Consider the following 25,797-nt stretch of genomic DNA (forward strand, 5'->3'; position numbering starts at 1 on the left):
TGTTGCCTGCGTGACACAGTGATGCCTGCGTGACACAGTGTTGCCTGAGTGACAGTGTTGCCTGCGTGACACAGTGTTGCCTGCGTGACTGGGTTGCCTGCGTGACACAGTGTTGCCTGCGTGACACAGTGTTGCCTGCGTGACACAGTGTTGCCTGCGTGACAGTGTTGCCTGCGTGACACAGTGTTGCCTGCGTGACAGTGTTGCCTGCGTGACACAGTGTTGCCCGCGTGACATGCTGCCCCACTGTCCTCCTCCCTTTGTCTTCATGACAAAAACACATTTACGTACTGCGGTCCCCCCTTATCCTTGAAGGGTAAAGTCCAAGCCCTCCAGTGGGTGCCTGAAACCTCAGATAGTTCCAAACCCTGTTTGTACTATTTTTTTTCCTGTACATACATACTTCTGATAAAGTTTAATTTACAAGTCAAGCACAGTACACTTGCACTTGGGGGCCATTATTAAGTAAAATAAGTGTGACTTGAACACAAGCATTGTGAAACCACTATGTTCATCTGATGGATAACTGAGAAAGCTACTGAGTGACTAGCGGCCAGGTAGTGGAGGCAGGTAGTGGAGGCAGGTCGTAGAGGCTGTGTGGATCTGCTGGACCAAGAGATAATTCACATCCCCGGGGGAACACAGCAGAATGGCACAAAGTTTCATTATGCAACTCAGAACATTGCGAAATTTAAAACTTAGGAATTTGGCCGGGTATGGTGGCTCACAGCTGTAATCCCAGCACTTTGGGAGGCCAAGGCAGACAGATCACCTGAGACCAGGAGTTCAAGACCAGCCTGGCCAATATGATGAAACCCTGTCTCTACCAAAAATATAAAAATTAGCCTGGCATGGTGGGGCACACCTGTAATCCAGCTACTCAGGAGGCTGAGGCAAGAGAATTGCTTGATCCTGGGAGACAGAGGTTGCAGTGAGCCGAGATCGTGCCACTGCACTCCAGCCTGGGCAACAGAGTGAGACTCAGTCTCAAAAAATAAATAAATAAGTAAAACGAAGGAATTGTTTATTTCTGGAATTTTCCATTTACTATTTTTGGACCGCAGATGGCCATGGGTAACTGAAACCACAGAAAGTGAAACTGTGGCTAAGGGGGAGCTGCTGTCCTCTGCTGGTTATGGCTACCCTGGGTGTAGACAGTGGTCCTCGGCCACACAGGAGGCTTTGCTGGTTCCAGGACCACAGACTGTAACCCACCAGCTCAGATACTCATGACACACCAGTGACCTACTAGGAAGTACAATATTGGAAAAATAAGCATCATTACTTTCAGATGAAGATGTCATTTGCCTGTAAAATCCAAAATAATCATATTAGAAATTATTAAGACTAAAAAAGGGGTTTGGCAAAATGGGTAGCAGTTAGAAAAGCAGAAATAAGTAAGTTTTCTACATTTTAACAGCAAGCAATTAGAAAATACAATACAGAAAATCCCATTTATAAAGGCCATTAAAAAGTATTAAGTGGGCCAGGCACAGTGGCTTGCACATGTAATCCCAGCACTTTGGGAAGCTGAGGTGGATAGCTTGACCCAGGAGTTCAAGACCAGCCTGGGCAACAAAGGGAGACCCCATCCTTAAAAAAAAAAAAAAAAAAAAGGAACTAAATGCCTAGAAAGAAACATAACCAGAAATATACAGGACCTATAAGACTAAAACTAAAAAACTTTACTGAGATATACAGAAAAACTTTTAAATAGCTGGGGAGAAGTTTTCTAAACCTGAGTATTTTTCTAGAATGAGAAGATTGGTTACTATTAAAATGTCAATCTTCTCCAAAGTAATGTGCAAATTTCACACCAGTTCAAACAAAATATCAGTGGAATTTTAATTATCAACTTAAATAATTCTAAAGTTCACCTGAAAATACAAATATATTAGAATTACCAGGAATTTCTGGAAAGGAAGGATTAATAGGAAGTTTGCCTATAAGATAACAAAACATATTATAAAGCTATAGAAATTAAATCAAGAAGATACTGATAGAGAAAGAGACAAATGTGTCAATAAGATAGACCCAAAGACAATGGAAGTTTAGTGCAGTAAACGATATATTTCAGTTCAATAGGGAAATAATAGAAGGTTTAATAAATAATGTGGAAACATCAGGGGAAGCACTGGGAAAAAATAAAGTTAAATCCCTACCTTATGTGGAAATAAATTCCAGATAGATTAAAGATGTAAGTTTTAGGAGGACATTTTTTTAATTACCAGAAGAAAATATTGGCGACTACTTATACAATATTGAGTGTGGGTAAGATCTTTCTAAATATGACTCCAAAAACAAAAGAAAAAAGTTTTAATTGCTATGTTTACATTATTAAATTATAAATATTAAATAACATTTTTATTATTTTTACATACAACTATTACATATTTGCTATATCGAAGTATTACAATAAACAAACTAGAAGAGATAAATTCTAAATTGGGGAGAGGAAAGGTATTTGCTAGATAATATGGCAGAAAAAAGTGATTGTATTTACATATAGATATCTCTTACAAATCTAAAATTTAGTACTAATTTGACAGAGGCAGTTCACAAAAGAAGAAGTAAAAATGATTCATATGTGGCCAGGCACGGTGGCTCATGCCTGTAATCCCAGCACTTTGGGAGGCGAAGGCAGGAGGATCACTTGGGGTCAGGAGTTCGAGACCAGCCTGGCCAACATGGTGAAAACGTCTCTACTAAAAATACAAAAATTGAGCCAGGCACAGTGGCTCACGCCTGTAATCTCAACACTATGGGAGGCTGAGGCGGGGGACCACCTGAGGTTGCAAGTTTGAGACCAGCTTGACCCACATGGAGAGACCCCCGTCTCTACTAAAAATGCAAAAAATTAGCCAGGTGTGGTGGCACATGCCTATAATCCCAGCTACTTGGGAGGCTGAGGCAGGAGAATCGCTTGAATCTGGGAGGCAGAAGTTTTGGTGAGCTGAGATCGGCCGTCGCACTCCAGCCTGGGCAACAAGAGTGAAACTCTGTCTCAAACAAACAGACAAAAAATAAGTAAAATAATTAGCCGGAGGTGGTGGCACATGCCTGTACTCCCAGCTACTTGGGAGGCTGAGTCAGGAGAATGGCTTGAACTTGGGAGGCAGAGGTTGCAGTGAGCTGAGATCATGCCACTGCACTCCAGCCTGGGTGACAGAGCAAGACTCTGTCTCAAAAAAAAAAAAAAACAAAAAAAAAAAACATATGTGTAAGAAAAGACACCCAACCTGACAAATAATCAAAGAAAGGCAAATTAATACACGAAGATAGCATGTTTTGCTTATCAGACTGATCAAGATTTCTAAAAAATGCTAACACCCAGTGCTGGTGAGTTTGTGGGAAAAGAGGCACTCTCATGCACTGCTGGCAGTGGAGTAAATTGGTGCAGCCTCCTGGAAGAGACGTCATACATGAACAGCTCTTAAAATACTCAGACCCTCTGACTCAGCATTTCCACCTCTAGGAATGTGTCATGGAGGAATAAGATACATGCACAAGAGAATTCAATGAAGCACTGTTTATAAATAGGTAAAGGATTGGATACAAGCTAAACATTTAAGGAAATGGTTAAATTGTTGCACACCGTTCTAAACAGTATGGAAAAGAATGAGGGAGAAGAATCTCTGAGTGCTGACCTGAGAGATCTCCAGACTATAGTATAGTGTGTTTGAAGCTGTGAAATATACACGTAAACATTTATGTGCATAAAAATTCTGGAAACATGCCAAAAATGTTAACAGTAGATTGTGGAGGATACAGCTTTTTGTGTTTTTAAGGCTTTATATTGTGCTTGTATTATTTTTTATTTAAAAATATTAAAAGGAAAAAGTTATGCTATAGATGTGCATTTATTTTCACATTGGAGACCTGTCAAAAATAGTTAACTAAATGATGCAAATAATATGATACCATCTTTTCAAAAAAAAAAAAAAATAGACCAGGCGCAGTGGCTCATAATCCTAGCACTTTGGGAGGTCCAGGTGGGCAGATCACCTGAGGTCAGGAGTTTGAGATGACCAGCCTGGCCAACATGGCGAAACCCATCTCTACTAAACATACAAAAATTAGCTGGGCATGATGGTGGGTGCCTGTAGTCCCAGCTACTCGGGATCTGAGGCAGGAAAATCACTTGAATCCGAGAGGTGGAGGTTGCAGTGAGCTGAGATCGTGCCACTGCACTTCAGCCTGGGTGATAGATGGAGACTCCATCTCAAAAAACTGAAATAAAATAGAAATAAATATGCATGTACATGTCTTTGTGTATGCGTATATTTCTCACCTGTACCTAGCTTATCCATTGCTCCATTCCACTCTTGCATACCAATTTGGGGCTTAATAAATATTTGTGGAATACATTTAAGTGCATATTTCTGTAGTATATACATTCATATCTTAAATGGTGCTGGTCCTAGGTGAGAAGATTATGAATGGTTTTTATATTCTTCTATTTGTTGTTTTTTCCCTAAAGTTTCCCTAATAAATAGATATCGTGGGTCAGGCATGGTGGCTCACCCCTATAATCCTAGCACTTTGGGGAGGCTGAGGTGGGTGGATCACCTGACGTCAGGAGTTCAAGACCAGCCTGACCAACATTGTGAAACCCTATCTCTACTAAAAATACAATAATTAGTTGGGCGTGGTGGCACATGCCTGTAATCCTAGCTGCTTGGAAGCCTGAGGCAGGAGAATTGTTTGAACCCAGGAGGCGGAGGTTGCAGTGAGCCAAGAGGGCACCACTGCCCTCTCCAGCCTGGGTGACAGAGCAAGATTCTGTCCCCCTGCTCCTCCAAAAAAGATACTGGGTGTCTTTTCTGTTTCCATTATTAAAAAAAAAAAATGACTTCTCTATGGAATGAATGACTAAGGACTGGTTAACAGGCAGCGAGGTTGAGGGTCTGGTGATTCTGGTGATATTGCGGAGGTTGGGGGGCCACAGTCTGCTCAGAACATGCCCCCACTGAAGGCCCCTTCTCGAGTCCTTCCCCACCATTCTCTTGTCCATTCTGAACAAGGGCAGAATCACCTGGAAGCTTATGAAAAACACTCATTGACAGGCCCCAGCCCAGGCTGGCTAACTCTCTGGAGGTGGCCGTGGGCACTGTGATCTGAAGATCCAAAGTCATATTTCCCCCATCCCCCTTGAACCCGATGCCCACCCAACTAAGGTTCTCACTCTTCCTGGAACAGGCCTGGCCCCTTGCACCGTGGCACGGCAGCTCCTCGGTCTGGGGCACCCTCCCCACTTTGCCTCCTGACAGGTTCCTACCCATGGACACCCACCCCGGGTGTGTCTTCAGAGACACACTCACACCCCCATAAACAAGGGGGTCTGGAACCGCCCTGCACCCCAAATCGTGGGGTCTCTGGATCAACTCCTCACCCTGCCTGGACTCCCATCACCCTCCCAGCTCTATTCTCGGCTGATCTCCTGTGGCCCTAAAGCTGCGGCTAGTGCTCCAGGTCGGTTCTGGGGACAGGATGCTTGAGGGGAACACTCTAGAACCATCCCCCTTGCAGAGGTGGTTCCTGATGCCCAGGGAGGCTGGTGCTACCCTGACCACACCCTCACACCCTGCAACTGCTGGCTCTCAAAAGATTCTTACACATTAAGAAGACATCGTACTGCACCCATTAGAATAATGCGCGTCCTCTCTGCTCCCCTAAGAAGGTCATGGCTGGAGGCTTCCAAATCTGCCCAGAGCCTCAGCTCACCCAGGAGCCTCATCTTGGAATCTGGAGAGGAGGGGTCCTGGCTTGGTCCTAGGCCTTAAACTCGGGCCTCCCTCCCTTGCCCTTCCCCTGACCCCCAACATGAAGGGTCTCAAAACCTCCCAACCTCTTGGCATCCTCCTCACCACGCCTCACTCCCAGCAGGGGAGGGCGGAGCCTAGGATGTCCTGGTAACAGGAAGGCGAGAGGAAAGAGTGACATTTCCTTTGACACTCCCCTCCCCAGAGGAGGGGTGGCTGAAGGGCCTGGGGTCTACATGGCTCATCCTGGACCGGGCTCTTTGTAAGCCCGGAGGTCCCTGGAGCATGGCTGTTTGCCCCTGGTTCTCCCATCTCTACCAGACACACCCCCTGCCCCCAGGCTTAGCCATCCATGTGGGAGGTGGGAGGGTGCCCTGCAGTGGGCACGGCCAGAGAACAGTCCAGGGGGGCATGGCTGGTCCCCCTCAGACGTGACCCTACACCAGCACAGGCATCCCTGAGGTGAGTTTGGCATCTGATTCCTCCTGAGGCTCCAGTGCCTGCCCCAGCTGAACGTGGGGTGAGAGTAAAGGGAGGATTGGGCAAAAGGGTAGAGGGACATGGTGGAGCAGAGCTGAGCCTGTGTCCTGAGTGAGACTGTGTCCCCCTCCAAGGCCTGGCCTCTGCTGTGTGCCCTCAGGCGAACCCCCAACCTCTGCACCTCAGTTTCCTCCTCTGTGAAGCAGGGACAGGGATGGGGTATTAGTCCTTTCTCATGCTACTATGATAAAGACATATCTGAAACCAGGCAATTTACAAAAGAGAGAGTTTTAATGGACTTTAATAGTTCCACATGGCCAGGGAGCCTTCACAATCATGGTGGGAAGCATGGAGGAGCAAGTCATGTCTTACATGGATGGCAGCAGGCAAAGAGAGAGAGCTTGTGCAGGGAAACTCCCCTTTATAAAACCCTCAGGTCTCGTGAGACTTACTCACTATCACAAGAACAGCACAGGAAAGACCTGCTCCCGTGATTCAATTACCTCCCACCCGGTCCCTCCCAAGATGTGGGAATTTAAGATGAGATTTGGGTGGGGCACAGCCAAACCGTATCAGGTGGTGTCCGCATCACTGGGTTGTGGTGAGTTAAGCAGGAATCTCCATGGAAATGCCCAGCCTGTGCTGGCTCTGAGAGAGTGGTCAGTGCACAGGGGCACCCTTCTCACCCCTCCCTTCCTCCTCCCTCCCCTCCTCCCTCCCCTTGGTCATCTTGTATAATTATAGCAATAATACGCAGTAGCTATGGCAGTAGTTTGCAGTCGCTGAAACCCACTCGAGGTCCTCTCTCCTGGCTCTTGCCCTGGAGGCCTTCCCTGGGAGCCTGTTGGGCTGGGAGGGTGGGAATGGTCTGGAACAGAGCAGCCCCTGGCACTGAGCCCTGGATATGGAGGAAGGATCCTCGGAGCTTGGTGGGAGACAGAACTGAATGGAAAGGAGGATGGTCTAGGGCCGGGTGGGGCAGCTGCTGAGTCCTGTGTGCCTCGGTTTCCCTGTTCCTGGTCCCTGTGGCAGAATCTTGCTGCCTGCCCTCTTGTGCCATGCCCCCCATAGCTGAGCCATGCAGAAAGGAGATCTCACCAGGGCCCTCCCATCCTCCCCTCAGCCCCTCCTCTGCCCTCATCCCTCCCCACTCAGAACCAGCCCCCTCCCCTCACCAAGGTGGCCAGGGTCTTCAGGTGAGAATCTCCATGGCATCTTAGGGCTCCAAACAGAAATCCACCCTTCACCTCATCCCAGGGCCCACCGGCAGCCTGTCACCAGCCACCCTCCCCTCATTCCTGGCCCTTGCTGTCCCCCCAGGGCTCTGTCCCCACTTCTAAGGTGTACCTGGGTCTTGTCTAGAGGTAGGGGCCATCTGGGTCTGTCTAGAAGTAACTAGTTACATATTTTAAGTAATTCAATTTAAAATCTATTGCAATATGTTCTAGGGTGAGGTGGGTGCTGGAGAAGAAGTCAGAGGGGAGAGACTCGGCCCAGGCCTTGCTGTCCGGTCCAGGGGAGCTGAAGCCTGAGCTTCTGTTTCCTTCTATTAGGCTGTGATGGTAATCGACCCTCCAGCAGCCAGGAGGACAGATGTGCTGAGTAGAGGTACTTCTAGGATGTGAACACACAGTGGGCTGGCGAGTGGGGCAGGGGTGATGAGCTGGCACGGAACCCAGCCCTTCCCTGGGCCAGAAGCCTCTAATGTGCAGGTGGGGAAACTGAGGCACAGACAAGGTGAGTCACTGGCCTGCCACACAGCTCAGGAGCCAGACTTCGGCAGAGACCAGGCCTTGAATGGGGCCGCCTCCCTCAGGCACCAGCTCAGCTCTGCGCCACCGATCCCTTTGCCCTCTCGCTCGATCTTCCCTTCACTGTCCCCCACATTCAGCAGGGGTGGGCACGGGGGTCTCAGGAGAAACCAGATGCCAAAGCCACCCTAGGGATGCGTGTGCCGATGTAGGGTCACGTCCAAGAGGGACCAACCATGCCCTCCTGGACTGTTCTCTGGCCATGCCCACTGCAGGGCACCCTCCCTCCTCTCACATGGGTGGCTGGACCTGGCAGGTAGGGAGTGTCTGGTAGAGATGGGAGAGCCAGGGGCAGACAGCCATGCTCCAGGGAGCTGTGGGTTTGCAAAGGAGTGTCCAGGGCAAGCCATGCAGACCCCAGGGCCCTTCAGCTACCCCTCCCCAGCCAATGTCACCCTTTCCTCTGGCCTTTCTGTCACCAGGGCTTAGCCCTTACCTGATGGGAGTCAGACATGGCAAGGAGGAGGCTGAGAGGGTGGGAGGTTTTGAGACCTTCATGCAGGGGGTTAGGGGAAGGGCCAAGTTCAAGGGCCAGGACCAGACTCCTCGCCTGCTATGATGTAAAAGTGGGACAGGAGCCCCTGTCTCGAATCAGCCTGGCTTGTCTGCATTCATTTGTTCTGCCAGTTAGTCACCAGCCATCCCTTCATCCCTGCAGTCTGCCCAGCCCTGGGCTGGGGATTCGTATGTAAAAGGGAGTGGGTGGGAGGAACACTTAGGGCTGGGGCTTAGGACAAGTCAAAATCCAGGAATGAGGGGCGAGGCGGAGGGAGCGTCCTAGGCACAGTCTGGGAGGTGGGGGGAGTGGCACTGCAGGCGGTGCCCTTTTCATCAGATTCAGACTCTGAGCAGAGCCAGAGATCTGCCCATTCCACAGGCACCAGAGTTGGACAGCCCAGCCTCCATGTAGGTGAACAGGGTGGGCACAGCGATTGGCAGGAGGTGGGCAGCTGCTCTGGGGGAGGTGTGGGTGCCAGGCAGAGAGCCCACACCCATGAACAAAGAAGCACACCAGCGCGCACTGCAGGGGTTGGGAGCTCGGGGTGGGTGGGGGGGGAAGCAGCTGCCTCTCTGGCCTCCCTGTCCCTCTTTTGCTGAGCGATGGGCAGGGCTGATAGCAGCGGATGTTGGGCCAGCCAAGGGGGCCCACTGCCCCCACCCCACAAGAGTTCTTTATCGGCAGGATGCGCCGTTGCCAGGGAGCTGGCTTCAGGCCCTGCTCTAGCCGTTGCTGGGAGGATTATCAGAAAGATTTGAGTCTTTTTAATTAAATCCAAGCGAATGCGATTCCGTGCCTGCACGGAGAAGCCCATTCAGGATCCCGTCACCGCCTCTGATAGCTTTGTCTCAAAGTCCCTGCTATCAGGCCACCAATCTGGCCACCAGGCGGCTGCCCCATCCCCAGCCTGACAGCGGTGGGTACCCAGGGAGCCAACACGTGGGAGGTCCCTTCCGCCCTGCTGGGTGCTGGCCTCCGGCCTCCAGGGAAACTTTGCCCTGGGCCAGGCCAGAAAGTCAGAACCCTTCACTCAGCCTTAAAAGTCAACCTCAGCAGCCACAGCACCCAAGCACATGCCCTTTGAGCTCTCACGTGGTGCCAGGTGCTGTGCCCCGGTTGATGGATTCCTCAGGCTGCAACCCGACAGGAAAGCTGCTACTACCGCCCACTCAACAGACGAGAAGACAGCCCTAGAGGGGCAACGTCACTCAGCCAGGTCCCCACAGGCAGAACCAGGATTTGAACTGAGGCCTTTCTGATTCCAAAGTCTCCACTCTTAATTCCCCTCTTTTTTTTTTTTTGAGACAGAGTCTCGCTCTGTCACCCAGGCTGGAGCGTGGTGGTGCGATCTTAGTTCACTGCAACCTCCACTTCCCCAGTTCAAGCGATTCTCCTGCCTCCGTCTCCTGAGTAGCTGGGATTACAGGTGCCTGCCACCATGTCTGGCTAATTTTTGTATTTTTAATAGAGACAGGGTTTCGTCATGTTGGCCAGGCTGGTCTTGAACTACTGACCTCAGGTGATCCATCCAGTTTGGCCTCCCAAAGTGCTCAGATTACAGGCATGAGCCACCATGCCCGGCCTTAATTCTACTCTTAAAGTCTCCTCGTCTACTAGTTTGAGTCCCAGCCTGGGCCTCCCCACCCATTCCAGCCACCCTCTCGCCAAGGCCCCCTGGGCTCCGTCCAGCAGTCCCACCACTAGTGGTGATCACCCAGATGGTAACAACAGCCAACACACTCCAAGTGCCCACCAGGCACCAGGCACCTTTCCCCCTTACCACGTTCGGGCCTCACTTAGCCTCAGGAGGCGGCGTCAGCCTCTGCCCCATTCCTGGATGCAGATACAGAAGCTCTGAGAGGGCTTTGTCCAACATCACAAAGTCAGGGACAAGTCCCCCTCCCAGGTTTTCCTGGTTCAAAGCTGGCATTCCCTGCCTCTCTCGTCCCCACAGGAGGCAATCCTGTGCCTGGCACAGCCTGGGAGCAGGAGGCAAGGCAGGGTCAGGGCTCAGGGGCTCAGAGTTGGTTCATGCTGCGGCCAGAGGACAAAATTAACTCGATAAATAACATGGATATGGGAGGGGGTGGGGTGCGCTCCTTTCAGAAAACTTGGCAGCTCTGAGCACCCACGCCTGTGCACAGGCTTTATGAAGCTAAGTTTTCATCACAGGCCCCACATCCTGGCCGCAGCCTTCCTGCAAAGGAGGACACACATTCTTTTTAATTAAACCTGTCTGTTATCACGGTGGATTGCTACGAAGGATGGCCCATTAGCGGCAGGGCAGCTGCTGGGAAACCGCTTCCCACACTGGACACACAGGCCCTGAAACCCCCGACAGGGCCAGCATCCCTGACCCTTTACCTCCCCTGCCCCTGCTGCAATGCCAGGGAGGAGCTCTGGGCAGGGTCCCTCATGCCCAGCCCACTATGCCCCAGGAGACACCTGCCGCCCAGAGAACCCGGCTCTGCGGACAGGAAAAGCTGGGTGGGATCCTGGCTCAGCCACTTGGCAGTGTGGTCCCAGGACAGTGCCTCAGCTCCTTGGTACTGATGAGACACAGCTCACATACGCCGACCCACCCTGCTTCAGGTCCACAATCCTGCGACCTCCACAAAGCCCCATGAAGTAGTGATTGCTGTCATCCTCATTTTACATGTAGGGAAACTGAGGCTCAGGGACAACTGACTCGGTTACAGCGTTTGAATATGGCTGAGCTAGGATTTCAATGGACCACAGCCTGTTTCCCTAGCTGGGAAATAGAGGTAATGGTCTTCACCTGGGAATCGGGGCGGTTGGTGGGCGAATTAGTAAATAAGGCAGTGAAGGGCATGGAGTGAGCTTCCATAAATGGTTGCATTTTTTATATGAACATTGTAATTTAAGCCATGACAGGCCCTTAGCTCCATTTTCCAGATGAAGAGACTGAGGCTCTGGCCCTCGCAGCCCCCTGGAACCCCCTCCTACATCACCATGCCAGCAGCCTCCTCACCGCCTTTCCTGATCTTCTCTTTCCTGTCTCTTCTCCACTGGGCACCAGAACAACCTCTCATTCTCTCATCAAAATAATGTGGATTTGGAGCCAGCACCGTTACCATGCCTGTAATCCTAGCACTTTTGAAGGCCAAGGTGGGAGGATTGCTTGACGCCAGGAGTTCAAGACCAGCCTGGGCAACATGGCAAACCTCCATCTCTACAAAAAATTTAAAAATTAGCCGGGCATGGTGGTTTGTATTTATAGTCCCAGCTACCCAGGAGGCTGAGGTGGGAGGATTTCTGGAGCCTGGGAGGTCAAGACTGCAGTAAGCTGTGATCTCCAGCATGGATGACAGAGTAAGACCCTGTCTCAAAATAATAATAATAATAATGTGGATTTGGTTTTTACTTAATTATAAAATATAATTAGGGTAAACACATATAAAGGACAGAAGGTTATAAAAAGAACATGGAGGCCAGGTGAGGTGGCTCACACCTATAATCCCAGCACTTTGGGAGGCTGAGGCAGGGAGAGCACTTGAGCTTCAGGAGTTCAAGACCAGCCTGGCCAACATGATGAAACCCTGTCTCTACTAAAAATACAAAAATTAGCCAGGCGTGGTGGTGGGCACCAGTAATCCCAGCTACACAAGAGGCTGAGGCAGGAGAATTGCTTGAATCTGGGAGGCAGAGGTTGCAGTGAGCCGAAATTGTGCCACTGCACTTTAGCCTGGGTGACAGAGCAAGATTTCATCTCAAAAAAAAAGAACATGGAAATCACCCATAATGCAGTATTATTATCTATTGGGACTCATTTCTTTCTGTCATTTCCCTGTTCACCCATTCATTCATTCATTGATTCACTGAGTACAGACTGAGCGAGCCCCTACTTGTGCCAGATCCTGTGTGTGGTGCTGGGGAAACCGTGGTGGACAAGACTGACCTGGTCCCCACCCTCTGGAGCCTGACGTTGATGAGAGAGACGGACACTAAACAGGTGAGCACATGGACAATGTTGAACCCCAAGTATAACTGCCACATGGTTCACTTGAGAGCCTTCGACAGGGGCACTGACCCAGCTAGGATCAGGAAAGGCTCCTGGGGAAGCGCCACTGCACCTGAGCCTGAAGAGGCATTGATTTTGTCTGCACATACATATATACCGCTGAGGTTGGAGATATTTTGCTAGAACTGCTGACCATATCTCTCCTCGGCGCTCATTCCAGCCTCAGGACACCTGCACTTTGCTGCCCCTTGAACCCTTCCTGTGCCTCCACTCCTTGCACTGGCTGTGTCCACTCTCTAGAATGCCCTCCCCTCTCTTCCTTGGCCTATTGATGAACTCCTATTCATCCTTCAAAGCCCAGAGTGCTTGTCCCCTCCCCACTCCTCGTGGGAAGCCTTCTCCAGGGCCTATCTAGGATGGCAGGGTTAGTTACTCTTCTTTTTCTATCTCTCAAAACTTTTTTTTTTGGAAACAGTTTTACTCCTGTCACCCAGACTGGAATGCAGTGGCCTGCTCTTGGCTCACTAAAACTTCTGCCTCCCGGGTTCAAGCAATTCTCCTGCCTCAGCCTCCTGAGTAGCTGGGATTACAGGCATGCACCACTATGCCTAATTTTCAAAATATTTTTAGTAGAGATGAGGTTTAACCATGTTGACCAGGCTGGTCTTGAACTCCCGACCTCAAGTGATCCACCCACCTCAGCCTCCCAAAGTGCTGGGATTACAGGCATGAACCACCACGCCTGGCTATTCAATCCCCCGAAACTTTTTGACTATACCTGGGTTGTGTCTCTCCCACTGGTCTGGGCTTCCAGCGCCCAGCTCAGGGCACTGCCACTTAGAGTGGGCAATGAGGGAGGGAGACCTTTTTCCCCTGGGGTGTCCAGGGATACTACAGGGCTGTGAAACCAGCTGGGTTCATTTGACGTGGCATGGGCAGTGAGGCAGTGAGTCGTTAGCTCTGGCCCCCATCTGCTTCCAGGGGCATGACAGCCACTCCTCGTACCTGGGGGTGGCAGGCTGCACTATGCACGTTCCTGGACTGTAACTTGCTCCAGGTAGGGGTGGAGTGGCTACACCTGCGGCAGAGGCCCTTCCCTGGACCCACCCCTTGTACCTGGCCTCACCCGTGCTAGGCCTGCTACTTCCCCAGACGGGAGGGAGCATGCAGCCTGGGCATTTGCTGCCCCTGCCTCCAGTGGCAAGGGTCTAGGTGAATTAAGCTCCATATGAAAGACAGGTCACTCTAATGGCCTGAATTTAATAGCTTCACACACTTGCCTAGTAACCATGTGGTCCCCTCCCACCCTGAGTCTTCCTCACCATGTGGCTTTCTTTTACCAACAGGATGTTAGCAGATGTGAGGCTTGGGCACTGCCAGCCAACTCCACTTGCCCCTGTAGCGCTGGGATCGCTTGTTTTGCCCATCTCACCATGGGCCTGTGTCCAGGCAACCTGATGGAGGATGTGGGGGATACAAGGAGGAGAGCCGAGGTGCCCGGCTGAGGCTGCTCGAAACCAGCCAGTCCCCCAGCCAACCTGCCAGCTGACACAGATGCCTGTGTGAGCCCAGCCAAGATCAGCCAAACACATAAACACATGAGATGCGATGCATGGTTAGTTTGAAAACACGAGGTTTTGGAATTGTTTGTTACCCAGCAATAGCCAACTGGCACACTCCATCTCTGCGGTGGCACACAATACAGCCATTGAAAAGAATGAGACATCGGGAGGCTGAAGTGAGAGGACCACTTGAGCCTCGGAGGTCGAGGCTGCAGTGAGCTATGATGGCACCACTGCACTCCAGCCTGGGCAACAGAGCAAGACCCTGTCTCTAAAAAGCAACAAATAAAAATTTTAAAAGAATGAGGCAGCTCTCCACATTTTGACATGGAAAAATTCCCAGGATATATTAAGATAAAGAGGTAAGGTGCAGGCTGGGCTCAGTGGCTCACATCTGTAATCCCAGCACTTTGCAAGGCTGAGGTTGGCAGATCGCTTGAGGTCAAGAGTTAGAGACCAGCTTGGCCAACAAGGTGAAACCCCATCTCTACAAAAAAAAATACAAAAATTAGCCAGGTGTGGTGGCTCATGCCTGTAATCCCAGCTACTCAGGAGGCTGAGGCAGGAGAATCACTTGAATCCAGGAGACAGAGGCTGCAGTGAGCCGAGATGGCACCACTCCACTCCAGCCTGGGCCACAAAAGGGAGACTCCAGCCAGGTGTGGTGGCTCATGCCTGTAATCTCAGCACTTTGGGAGGCCAAGGTGGGTGGATCACCTGAGGTCAGGAGTTCAAGACCAGCCTGACCAACATGATGAAACCCCGTCTCTACTAAAAGTACAAAAAATTCGCTGGGCATGGTGATGGGCACCTGTAATCCCAGCTACTCAGAGGCTGAGGCTGCAGCTGAGATCGCGCCATTGCACTCCAGCCTGGGCTACAAGAGCAAAACTCTGTCTCAAAAAAAAAGTAAGGTGCAGGTATTATACACAAAATACTACTACTTATATGGAAGAGAAAAAAGAAATACCAGGTCTTTGCAGTCTGTAGGCTCTCTCTGGAAATCTCTAAGTCCCTGGTATCAGTGGTTGCTTCCTGGGAGGGGGCCGGGGCCTGTGGACAACAGGAGAGGGGGAGAGGAAGACAGACCCTTCAAAGCCTTAAATTTTCTTTTATGCCACTTCTGAATTCTGTACCACGTGCTTTCATAGTAGGATTTTAAAAATAGGTAACATTTAGGAAATAAATAACCTATTTTTGAAATACAATGGTTTTAATATTTTCCTTTGGTGTAGCGCTTTGTTATCTGTTCACTGTTGTCTATTCACCCAGCCCCACCACTTCCTGGGCCTTGGCAAGGGGTTCTCTCCAGAAGCCCCAGGATGGCAGCCCCAGGGGGAATGAGGATGACATGGCATGTAGTCCCCTCTTCTGAGGGCCACCCGCCCACACACTCCTTCAGCCTGGACCCCTTCTCCCCCTGGCGTGGGCCGGGACCACTTCTGGCTTCCGCTGGGATCCCTTCTCTCCTTAGGAGTGGTCCTGACCAGCTCTGACCCCAGGCTTGGCCAGGAAGTTCCCCCATGGAGCAGGGACCTGGAGATATCGGCCCGCAAGGAAGGAGTCTCCTTCTGAGGCTCAAGTCCCGCAGCCCCCGTCTCTCCGGCCTGCAGCTGAGGCCCATGTGTGCGCTCTCCCGGCCAGGGCTTTGACTTCCTTGTTTTATGACTCCCTAATCCTCACTTGGCAGAGAGGAAGTGGTAGGCCCGCCCGGCCGCGCAGAGAGTGGCCGGAGGATCGGCAAAGGAAAGATTCATGGGCCATCAGAAGGGCCCTTTGCCTCCAAGGCCGCCCCAGCCCTTCATGTGGGGATAAATCACAGGCAGCAGGGGAAGATAAAAGGTGCAGGGATGCAGGCCCTGTCTCAGAGAAGAAATGCGCGCAGGGGGGCGTTTCCCTGAACTGCGGGCGTCTCCGTGGGCTCCCTGACTCGGACTGGCGTGGACTCAAGTCCACTTCTTGTCTTCTCCGTCCCACTGACTTTACAAGGCCCAACCTTTCAGGCATTGTACTGACCTTGAAATGACTCTGAGACTCGCTCCTCACGCTTCTTTCCCCCCTACCCAAAGGGTCTGGCTTGGAGGGCACGGGACCTGTGTGGTCACACAGACCCCGGGACTCAAAAGGATCCTGCTCCTGGCTTAATACTCTGCTGTCACTGTGTTGAAATTCTTAGTGATTTTGGAGCAGACGTTCCCACACTTCATTTTGCTCTGGGTCCTGCCCGGCCACGCGTGGCTTTAGGCATCTGGTGCCTGTCCATCCTCTCCAGCAGGCACCTACCCGGTACAGTTTGCACATCCCCAGCAAGGAGGAACTCACCACCTCCTGGGCAGCCTCCCAAGCCCACCATAGGGCAACGGAAGCTTGGAGGCCCTCTCTCATGGTGGTGGCGGGAATAGGTCCCAGGTCACTTTCAAATCCTGGTGCCCCACCAGCTGTGTAACCTGGGGCACGTTGCGGCACCTCAGTTTCCAGTCTGCAGAATGAGGCTAGTAATAGGGCCGCTGTGAGAATGAGACAATGTATTCGGCTTAATTTTGTGCTTAATCAATGATAGCTGTTAACATGTTTTACTAGAAAAGGCTGCCTTCTATCAGATTGGGATCCTCAGGCCTGGTCACTGGTTAGGGGGAGAAGGTGGAAAAAGATGCATAGCTTCCCCTAACCACCACCCTCTCCCATCCCGCAACACACACAGCCAGAAGCTCCCCGTCTCTTGCCAACCCTGAAAGTCAAACCTGTGCCCTGCACCTGGGCTCCACCCGTCAGGTGCCTTGTTCTCTGCTGCCATCTGCTGGCTGGAATGGGGCACTGCATCACAGCTGGCACCTGGCTTCATTTGGTCCCATTAGAAGAGGATCAAATAATTCTGCAAATGTTTTCTGAGGACCTGCCTGGGAATTGAGGATTTTCCAGTAAACACAAAAGACAAAGTTCCTCCCCTCTTGGAGCTGAAATTTCTGTGGAAGACATGGATAATAAGCAAGCAACCCAATCATTTGATTTCTGCTAGCAACAAGTGAAACGAAAAGAAAAAAAATTCAGACCGTAGGGAAGGGCACTGGTGGATGATAGCGCAAAGTTTGTTCTGGGGCATGATCGGGAGAAAGCAGGCTGAAAGGTGGTAAGGTGGGGCAGGTGGGCTCTGCTATCCAGCCAGTCCCACCAGCCTGGACGCCCGCCCCCCCACTGCCTTGCTCTCTGTGACAACTATAGGCAACTCCCTCTGCTGACTGGAACCTCAGTTTCCTTATCTGGAAAACGGAGACTCACAGCCACTTCTCAAATTAGTAGTGTTGCTTCGATTTAATGGGATCCTGGAGGGGGAAACGTTTTGTGAAGTGTGTCGTTCTCATGAATTATAAGCTTCGTGTTGTTAGCTGATGCTTGCTAAGCACTTACCAGGGCAGACACTCTGTTAAGCCCTTTTGTGGGTTACCTCACTGAGTCCTCAGGGCCACTGTCCTTGGGGACAGAAGCCTGGCAGCAGGAGGTCCAAGGGTCTTGCCCTCCTCCAGGATGGTAGCCTGCCTTTCCACTCCCAGTCACCTCCATCCACTCTTCCACCTTCACCCTGGGGTGAGACAGACCCATGTATGGACCAATGAATGGATGACTGGATGAATAAATGGATGAATAAATGAACAGCAAATAAACAAATAAAATAGAAACCCCATCTCTACTAAAAGAATATGGCCAGGTGCAGAGGCTCACACCTGTCATCTCAGCATTTTGGGAGGCTGAGGTGAGTGAATCACTTGAGGTCAAGAGTTGGAGACCTCCCAACAAGATGAAACCCTGTCTCTACTGAAAAGAAAAAGAAAAAATGTATTTTTAAAAAAATAAGTTGTACTTTATTAAAATTAAAAATTTCTACTCTGCAAAAGACATTGTTTAAGGAATGCAAAGACAAGCCAGACTTTGAGAAAATATTTGTAAAACATACATCTGAAAAAGTACTGGCATACAAAGTACACACAAAAAAACTCTTAAAACTCAACAGATAAATAAACAAACAGCCCAATTTAAAAATAGACAAAAGACCTGAACAGACACCGGACCAAAGAAGATATAGAGATGGCATGGCAAACAAGCATATGAAAAGAGGCCGAACCTACCTCATTAGGGAATTGCAATTAAAACAAGACACCACTACGCATCTATCAGAATCGCAAAAATACAGAACACTGACAACACCACATGCTGGCTAGGATGTAATGCATCAGAAGCTCTCATTCATTGCTGGTGGGAATACAAAATTACATGGTCACTTTGGAAGACAGTTTGCGGTTTCTTATAAAATGAAACATACTCTTACCACATAATCCAGCAATCACACTCTTTGTTGTTTACCCAAATGAGTTGAAAACGTGTTCACACAAAAACCTGCCCATGAGTGTTTAGAGCAGGTTTATTCATAATTCACAAAAATTGGAAGAAACCAAGATGTCCTTCAGCAGGTGATTAGATACATAAAATATGGTATATCTAGATAATGGAATGTTATTCTGCAATAAAAAGAAATGAGCTATCAAATCATGAAGAGACATGGAGAAATCTGAGATGCATGTTGCTAAGTGGGGGAAGCCAATCTGAAAGGCTACATACTGTCAACTGCATGTCGTTCTAGAAAAGACAAGGCTGTGGAGACAGGCAGCAGATGAGTGGTTGCCAAGGATTGGGGATGGGGGAGAGGAAAGGAAAGGATTAATAGGCGGAGCACTGGGCACTTTTAGGGAAGTGAAGCGATTCTTTTTGGTACTATCATAATGGATACATGTCATTATACCCTTGTCAAAACCCATAGAACTGCAACACAGAGTGAATTCTAATGTAAACGATGGACTTTAGTTAATAATGTATCAATATTGGCTTATCAAATGTAACAAATGTGCACCACTAATGCAAGATATTAATTAATGAAAAGGAAACAAAGTATATGAGAACACTCTGTGTTTTCCATTCAATTTTTCCGTAAACGTAAAACTGCTCTAAAAAGTGAAGTCATTTTTTTTTTTTTTTTTTTTAGACAGGGTCTCACTCTTGTTGCCCAAGCTGGAGAGTAATGGCACGATCTTGGGTCACTGCAACCTTTGCCTCTCAGGTTCAAGCAATTCTCCTGCCTCAGCCTCCTGCGTAGCTGGGATTACAGGCACCCTCCACCATCCCCGGCTAATTTTTGTATTTTTAGTAGAGATAGGTTTCGACATGTTGGCCAGCCTGGTCTCGAACACTTGACCTCACGTGATCTGCCCACCTCAGCCTCCCAAAGTGCTGACCATGCCCTTCCAATTTTTAAAAATATACTCAAGCAACAACAACAAAAACTAGCAACAAATAAATACACATCACAAGGCCAGGCATGGTGGCTCACGCCTGCAATCCCAGCACTTGGAGAGGCCGAGGCAGGCAGATCACCTGAGGTCCGGAGTTCGAGACCAACCTGACCAACATGGAGAAACCCTGTCTCTACTAAAAATATGCAATTAGCCAGGCGTGGTGGCACACACCTCCAATCCCAGCCACTCAGGAGGCTGAGGCAGAAAAATCGCTTGAATCCAGGAGGCGGAGGTTGAGGTGAGCTGAGATTATGCCATTGCACTTCAGCCTGGGCAACAAGAGTGAAACTCTGTCAAAAAAAAAAAAAAAAAGAAAGAAAAACGCCGGGCAAAAATGAGATTAGAGTCCTGACACTCATATACTTCATCATTGACACAGGTTGACTTGACTCATAATGACTGGAAAATAAATATTTTGAACAGTTAACAGCAAATTAAAAAAATTAAAAACCTGAAATGTCCAATGTTGGTGTGGCAAAGAACACCAAGTGTATATGTTCATTGCTGCTCATCTTTTAGAGCAATATGATGTACATAATACGGTGTGTGAATGGGTGTGGTTCACGTGTGCTGAATGGAGTTAGCTAATAGGAATTGGAAGGGAGTATATATTTTGTGTATTCCTACGACTAAGTTCAGCTGGATGAAATATTCCTAGTGTTGCTTGCAGACAAAGTCATGCATAAGAAAATGGGAAATTTGAGTCATACTCAAATTTTCTCAAATGAATAAGTTAATTAATTGTGCCAGAACAAATTTGGTTTTCAAAGCAAGCATTATCAGACAAGTGACTGTCGCATTAAAAGGCTTATTAAAACAACAGTCCTTGATTTCTTTCATCAGTGTCACAGTTTTCAGTGTGCAGGTCCTTCATCTCCTCGGTTAAATTTATTCCTAAGCATTTTTTTTTTTTTTGGCTATCTATTGGAAACGGGATTGGCTCTTGATTTCTTTTCAGATAGTTTGTTGTCAGCATATAGAAACGCTACTGATTCTTGTGCATTGATTTCGTATCCTGCAGCTTTATTTGTTTATTAGTTCTAACAGTTTAAAAAGCATTTTTGTAGAGGAAAGGGCCACCCTCACATCCAACAGACCCTGGACTCCCGTACTAGAGAAGCATCATCTGTTGAGCACGACTCTCCCAGGCCAAACCACCCTCGGGACACTGGGTGAGTTCCTGCGTCCTGTCTCCTCCCTATGTGACCCAGATATGCTGCCTACTCCCTCTGTGTCTCGGTTTTCTCATCTCTAAAGTGGGAGAATAGGCAGGGTGGCTGGAGGCTTGTGAAATAACAGATGGGAAAAAGTTGCGTAAACTGTGAAGTGTGGTGCACACACAGCCCCAGCTGGCACTGCTGTTGATTGAGCACCTCCTAGTCCCCAGCCCTGTGCTAAGCGTTTTTCATGCATTTTCTCCTTTTTATCCTCACAATCCTGAAAGTTACCAGCTCATCCCAGTTTGCCTGGAACTTTCCAATTTCAGCATTGAAAACCCCACATCCTGGGAAATCCCTGTGTTCTGGGCAAACCTTTAAAGTGAGAATATTTTCTTTGTTTTTCAGGTGAGGAAACTGAGGCTGAGTTTCACTTGTCTAGGGTCCCACAGCCAGGAAAGGGCCAGGTGTGTGGGCTCCAGAGCTGTCATCTGGCTAAGGCACCTGGCTGGTTCCTGTGGACAGTGGGGGCCATAGAAGGTTCAGGGCAGTGTCAGGCTCATGACCAGGAAGTCACTCCCCACCCTAGGCAGCCCTGTATTATACAGCCATTGAGGTATCAGCCAGCAATGCACAGCAGAGAAAGACAAGCTGAATGAACAGAAGAATCTGCCAGGGACCCTCCCTTCTTGGTTTAGGTTTCAACTTTGCAGATGGAAATGCTTCAAATAGGTTCAAGGTGGGCTCCAGGCCCCAGAGACTCAGGCCCCGATTGCTTCCAAGTGGCCTGTGGACCTTGTCCCCAGAACCCCTGGTGGGCATGCTCACAGTTTCAGAGGCTTGAGGGTCCCTGGCAGAGCAGGAAGGGGCCACATGCATTCTTGGGAGGCTGGGCCACGGGGTAGGAATACTCACACTCGGGGCCAGTACGGGTTGGGGCAAAGCCCAGTTTGGAGCTTCTAGTGACAGCCACAGTCCATCGGGTGCTCAGTAAGCAAGTCTGTAGAATGCTCTGAACGCTCACTGTGGCTCGGTGAGAAAAGGCCTTATTATACCCATTTCACAGATAGGTAAGCTAAGGCTGAGAAGGAGTATGACTCTCCCCAGGTCACACAGTGGCAAGTACCTGAGCTAGATCAGACCAGGGACCCTACAGCCTTCAAGCCGCACTGTTGGCCTCTATACTCTGCTGCCCACAGACTTGTGGTGTGACCTGGGTATATCTGCCCTATGCATCTTGAAGTCTTGTCTGGAAGATGGAAATAAAAGTCTATACTTCCCAATGGGTTGAGAGGAGTCCAGAGGTACTGTTTATAAAGCATTCAGGAGTGATCAGGCTCATGGCAATGAAAAGGATTGACAAGCCATTCTCATTAATATCCTATGAAGGTGATCTTCATGTTCAAGTTCATGATCCTTGCTATGTTTTTTTTTTTTTTCTTTTTTTTTTTTTCTGAGACGGAGTTTCGCTCTTGTTGCCCAGGCTGGAGTGCAATGGCACGATCTCGGCTCACCGCAACCTCCGCCTCCTGGGTTCAGGCAATTCTCCTGCCTCAGCCTCCTGAGTAGCTGGGATTACAGGCATGCGCCACCATGCCCAGCTGATTTTTTGTATTTTTAGTAGAGACGGGGTTTCACCATGTTGACCAGGATGGTCTCGATCTCTTGACCTCGTGATCCACCCGCCTCGGCCTCCCAAAGTGCTGGGATTACAGGCTTGAGCCACCACGCCCGGCCCGTTGCTATGCTTTTGCTGCTGCTGTTCCTGCAACGCCTGGGAGCAAGAAGAGCTATTGATTGAGTACTTACGACATGCCAGGTTCTTTACGTGCATTAACTCATTAATTCTCACCGCCAGCCTGAGACCGGCCCCATCACCAGCCTCCGCATGCTGGCGTGGACACCGAGACCCAGAGAAGCACTTGCCATAATCACTCAGCTACTAAATGGTAGGGACGAGACTTGAAGCCACATAGGCCGGGGCTGCATGGGGAGATTGATTCCATGAGATGGAGCCCCCCAGGAGCAGCCAGGACCCCTGGGACTCTGGCTTTGATGAGGGGCAGGGAGCTGGGGAGCTCTTGGTGCACTGAGGGCCATAGACACCCCAATTGGCCCACTCTTAGCTCCCCTTGGCATTCCTACCTGTTTTTTCTGTAAAGTGGTGCATGAAGCCCCCAAGGAAACCAGGGTGCAGAGATAGAGGATGGGTTGGGGCCAGGGAGGGAAAGAGCCATGTTAGCCGAGTGGCCAGGACAGCCTTGCTGAAGGCTGACACTCAAGCCAAACCCTGAGGTGTGCAAAGGAGCTTGGCTTGTGAGGAGCCAGCTGGGCGTTCCAGGCAGACAGCGCACCTGCTCCTAAGCCTGTTTCCCTGTCTATACAGAGGCAAGGAAAGTGGAATTGTCCCTGCCCTCAAGGATGTCACAGACTAAAGCGATGCAGAATCCAGGCAGCTGTGACTCAGGCAAAAGCCAGGGACACACGGCTGGGCAAGCTCAGAGGAGGCGGCATCACCTTTGCTGGGAAGGTCTGGGAGGGTCAGGAAGGCTGCCTGGAGGAGGGGACCTGAGATCCCAGCCTCAGGGAGCAGCAGGGGGAGGCTGGGGACCCTGGGAAGCTTGAGGGCTGGGACAAGGCCCTCCTAGGACTATAGCCTGTGTCTCCAGTGGAGGGAAGGAGGGACTGATGGGTCCAGGGTCCAGGGTGCAGGGCACACAGCAGGCAGCAGGCAGGGTCCTAACCCATGGCTCTGAACTTTTCCCCTGGATGGGTAGGGAAGAACTGGAGTCAGATAATGGACAGGACAGAGGCGATAGCCAGAGGGGCGAGGAGAGGAGGGAAGGGCCACAGATGGGAAGCAGGTGGGGGGTGGGAGGCCAGAGACAGATGAGGCCTGGACAGGGAGGAAACAGAGAACAAGATGAGAGATAAGATTTCAAAGGCATCAGACAGTGGCATGGCAGCCGCAGAGCAGGGAGCAGCAACAGGGGCGGGGGAAGGGCAGGGCTGAGAGACCTGGGGAGGGTCCAGAGATGGCTCCAGGTCAGGTTCCTCCAGAGCCCAACCTGCTGTGTCCCCAGGCACTGTCACACTGTATCTGCAGTGCTATCCTGTCACCAACCACTGTCCAGCCATATCCCCAGCCACATGCCCCCATGCCCTGACCCTGTCTGGCTGAAACTCATGCCCGTTGTTTGGGGGTATGCCTAGTACTGTCCCCTGGGTCCCCAGTCACTGGCTGATCCCACCCTCTCCCTGTCTGTGTCCCGCAGTACTAGCCAGCCATGCCCTTGCCCAGGACAGAGTGCAGCATCCCTGGGCAGTGGGAAGGGAAGTCCAGACACACCTTGTCGGGCAAGCTGTGGTGTGGGGGCTCGCCCAAGGCCCCTCCTTTAGGCAGCAGATGGAACTCAAAGGGAACGGCCCTGGAGAAGTCTATGCCCAGCGGGAGCATTTAGAGGCCAACTCCACCTGGGGTTCTGGATGTCACTCCCAGCCCACCCAGCCCACCCAGCCTCCCGTGCATGCCTTATCATAGATGGCCTGCAGGTGGCTCTGGGGACACAGGGACATTCAGAGCCTGAAGTGGCCTTGACCTGCAGACATCAGCCCAAACCCCACCACCCCCACCTGCACTGTAGATGCTGGCCCCAGGCCACCCCAGGCAGCCGGGTGGTCCCCCAGCTCCACCTCCTACTGCAGAGGGCCTTGGCAAGGTGTTTGGATCTCAGGGGCTCAAGTGCCAGGTCAATGGTGGTGCCTGCATCCCAAGGGTCGAAGTTAAGAAGGAAGATGGCACAGCCCACAGTTGGACCTCATTCGATTGGCATATGCTCACCCCTCAACCCCTCTGTCTCCCCAGCTCTACTGGGAATAATGGAGTCTGAAGAACCCAACTGGAGAGTAAGAGCCATGGCATCAGGCATCCAGGGACATCTCTGCCCTATGGCTGTGGTTAAAAAACAAGGGTCCAAGCAACACCCTTTTCCCTGGAGCCAGTTTGCAGTTGACCAGGGCTAAGCCCCCAGGGGAATGCGCACTGACCAGGGAGAGGTCCGGAGCCAGGGCCACTCTGGACTCTGGGTGACTGTGATGAAGACGATGCAGGAAGTGTGCCCAGTGCATGGAGTGGGTTGAGACTTTCCAGTGACTCCAATGTGGTCATGAGTTTTGTTTCTGCCGCAAGTACAGCTTGTGCCCAAGAGAGTGGGTGCCAAGCTGTGGGTGCAGCCGCATGCAGGCATTCACTGAGCACTTCCATGCTTTGCCATGCACCCGGCACTGTTCCAGGGACGCAGCAGTGAGCAACACAGACCAATGTCCCTGCCCTCATGGGACTCGTGTTCTTGTAAAGTGGGGGAATGGGACAGGCACTGTGCAGCATTAATAAGGAATAGGCGGGATGGTGCTGAGTGCTCCAGGGAAAACAGAGCAGGAAAGGAGGGTAAGGAGTGCTGGCGTGGGAATCAGTAAGAGGTTACAAATAGGGAGGCCAAGGGGAAGTGCTGTCACACAGACACCTGGGGGAACAGGTTTCCAGGCAGCTGACACAGAAAGTGCAAAGGCCCTGAGGACGGCGCCTGCACAGCACATCCAGGGAAAGAAGCCCTGGAGCCCAGCCGGCTCAGAGACAAGTGTGGGTTGGGTCACACGGGGCTTTGCAGATGGCTATGAGGCTGGGACTTCTACTTTCAGGGCGCTGGGGTCGTGAGCAGAAGTAGGACCTGAGTTGACTTGAACTCTAAGAGACAGAAGCAGAGAAGCCAGTCATGAGCCCTTGCTGTCTCTTCAGGCAGAAGGTGATGGCGACTCGGACCTGGTAGAAGGGAAGTGGCCAGGGTGTGGGTGGGACATGCTCTGCAGCCTGAGGTCCTTGGAGAGTCTCGGGGCCCATCAGGCCGGCGTGGGTGGTCTGCCGTGACCTCTGACGTCAGGGCCAATGGAGCAGCATCCAGAATCTGGAGGCAGCCAGGCCAGAGCGTGAATCTAGCCCCTCTCCTTTCCAGCGGGCAATCCAGGACAACCCAGTCTGAAACATCTCTAGGTTAGATATCTATGCTCCATCCGGGCGCAGTGACTCACACCTGGAATCCCAGCACTTTGGGAGGCCGAGGCGGGTGGATCACGAGGTCAAGAGATTGAGACCATCCTGGCCAACATGGTGAAACCCTGTCTTTACTAAAAAATATAAAAATTAAC

The 25,797-nt window shown here is 50.7% G+C and overlaps 1 protein-coding gene across 1 annotated transcript in view; it reads left to right on the forward strand.

The window, feature by feature from the left end:
• Nucleotides 1-12,511, forward strand: part of MVB12B (multivesicular body subunit 12B) — a 228,186-nt gene extending 215,675 nt beyond the window's left edge. The window contains exon 10 of the mRNA XM_032257265.1: nucleotides 12,428-12,511. Coding sequence (XP_032113156.1) covers nucleotides 12,428-12,496 — 69 coding nt within the window. The 3' untranslated portion in view covers nucleotides 12,497-12,511. The remainder of the gene's footprint in view (nucleotides 1-12,427) is intronic.
• The last annotated feature ends 13,286 nt before the right edge of the window (nucleotides 12,512-25,797 follow it).

Source organism: Sapajus apella, unplaced genomic scaffold (genome assembly GCF_009761245.1).
Source record: "Sapajus apella isolate SASKATOON/1434 unplaced genomic scaffold, GSC_monkey_1.0 scaffold97, whole genome shotgun sequence".
Classification (NCBI taxonomy): domain Eukaryota; kingdom Metazoa; phylum Chordata; class Mammalia; order Primates; family Cebidae; genus Sapajus; species Sapajus apella.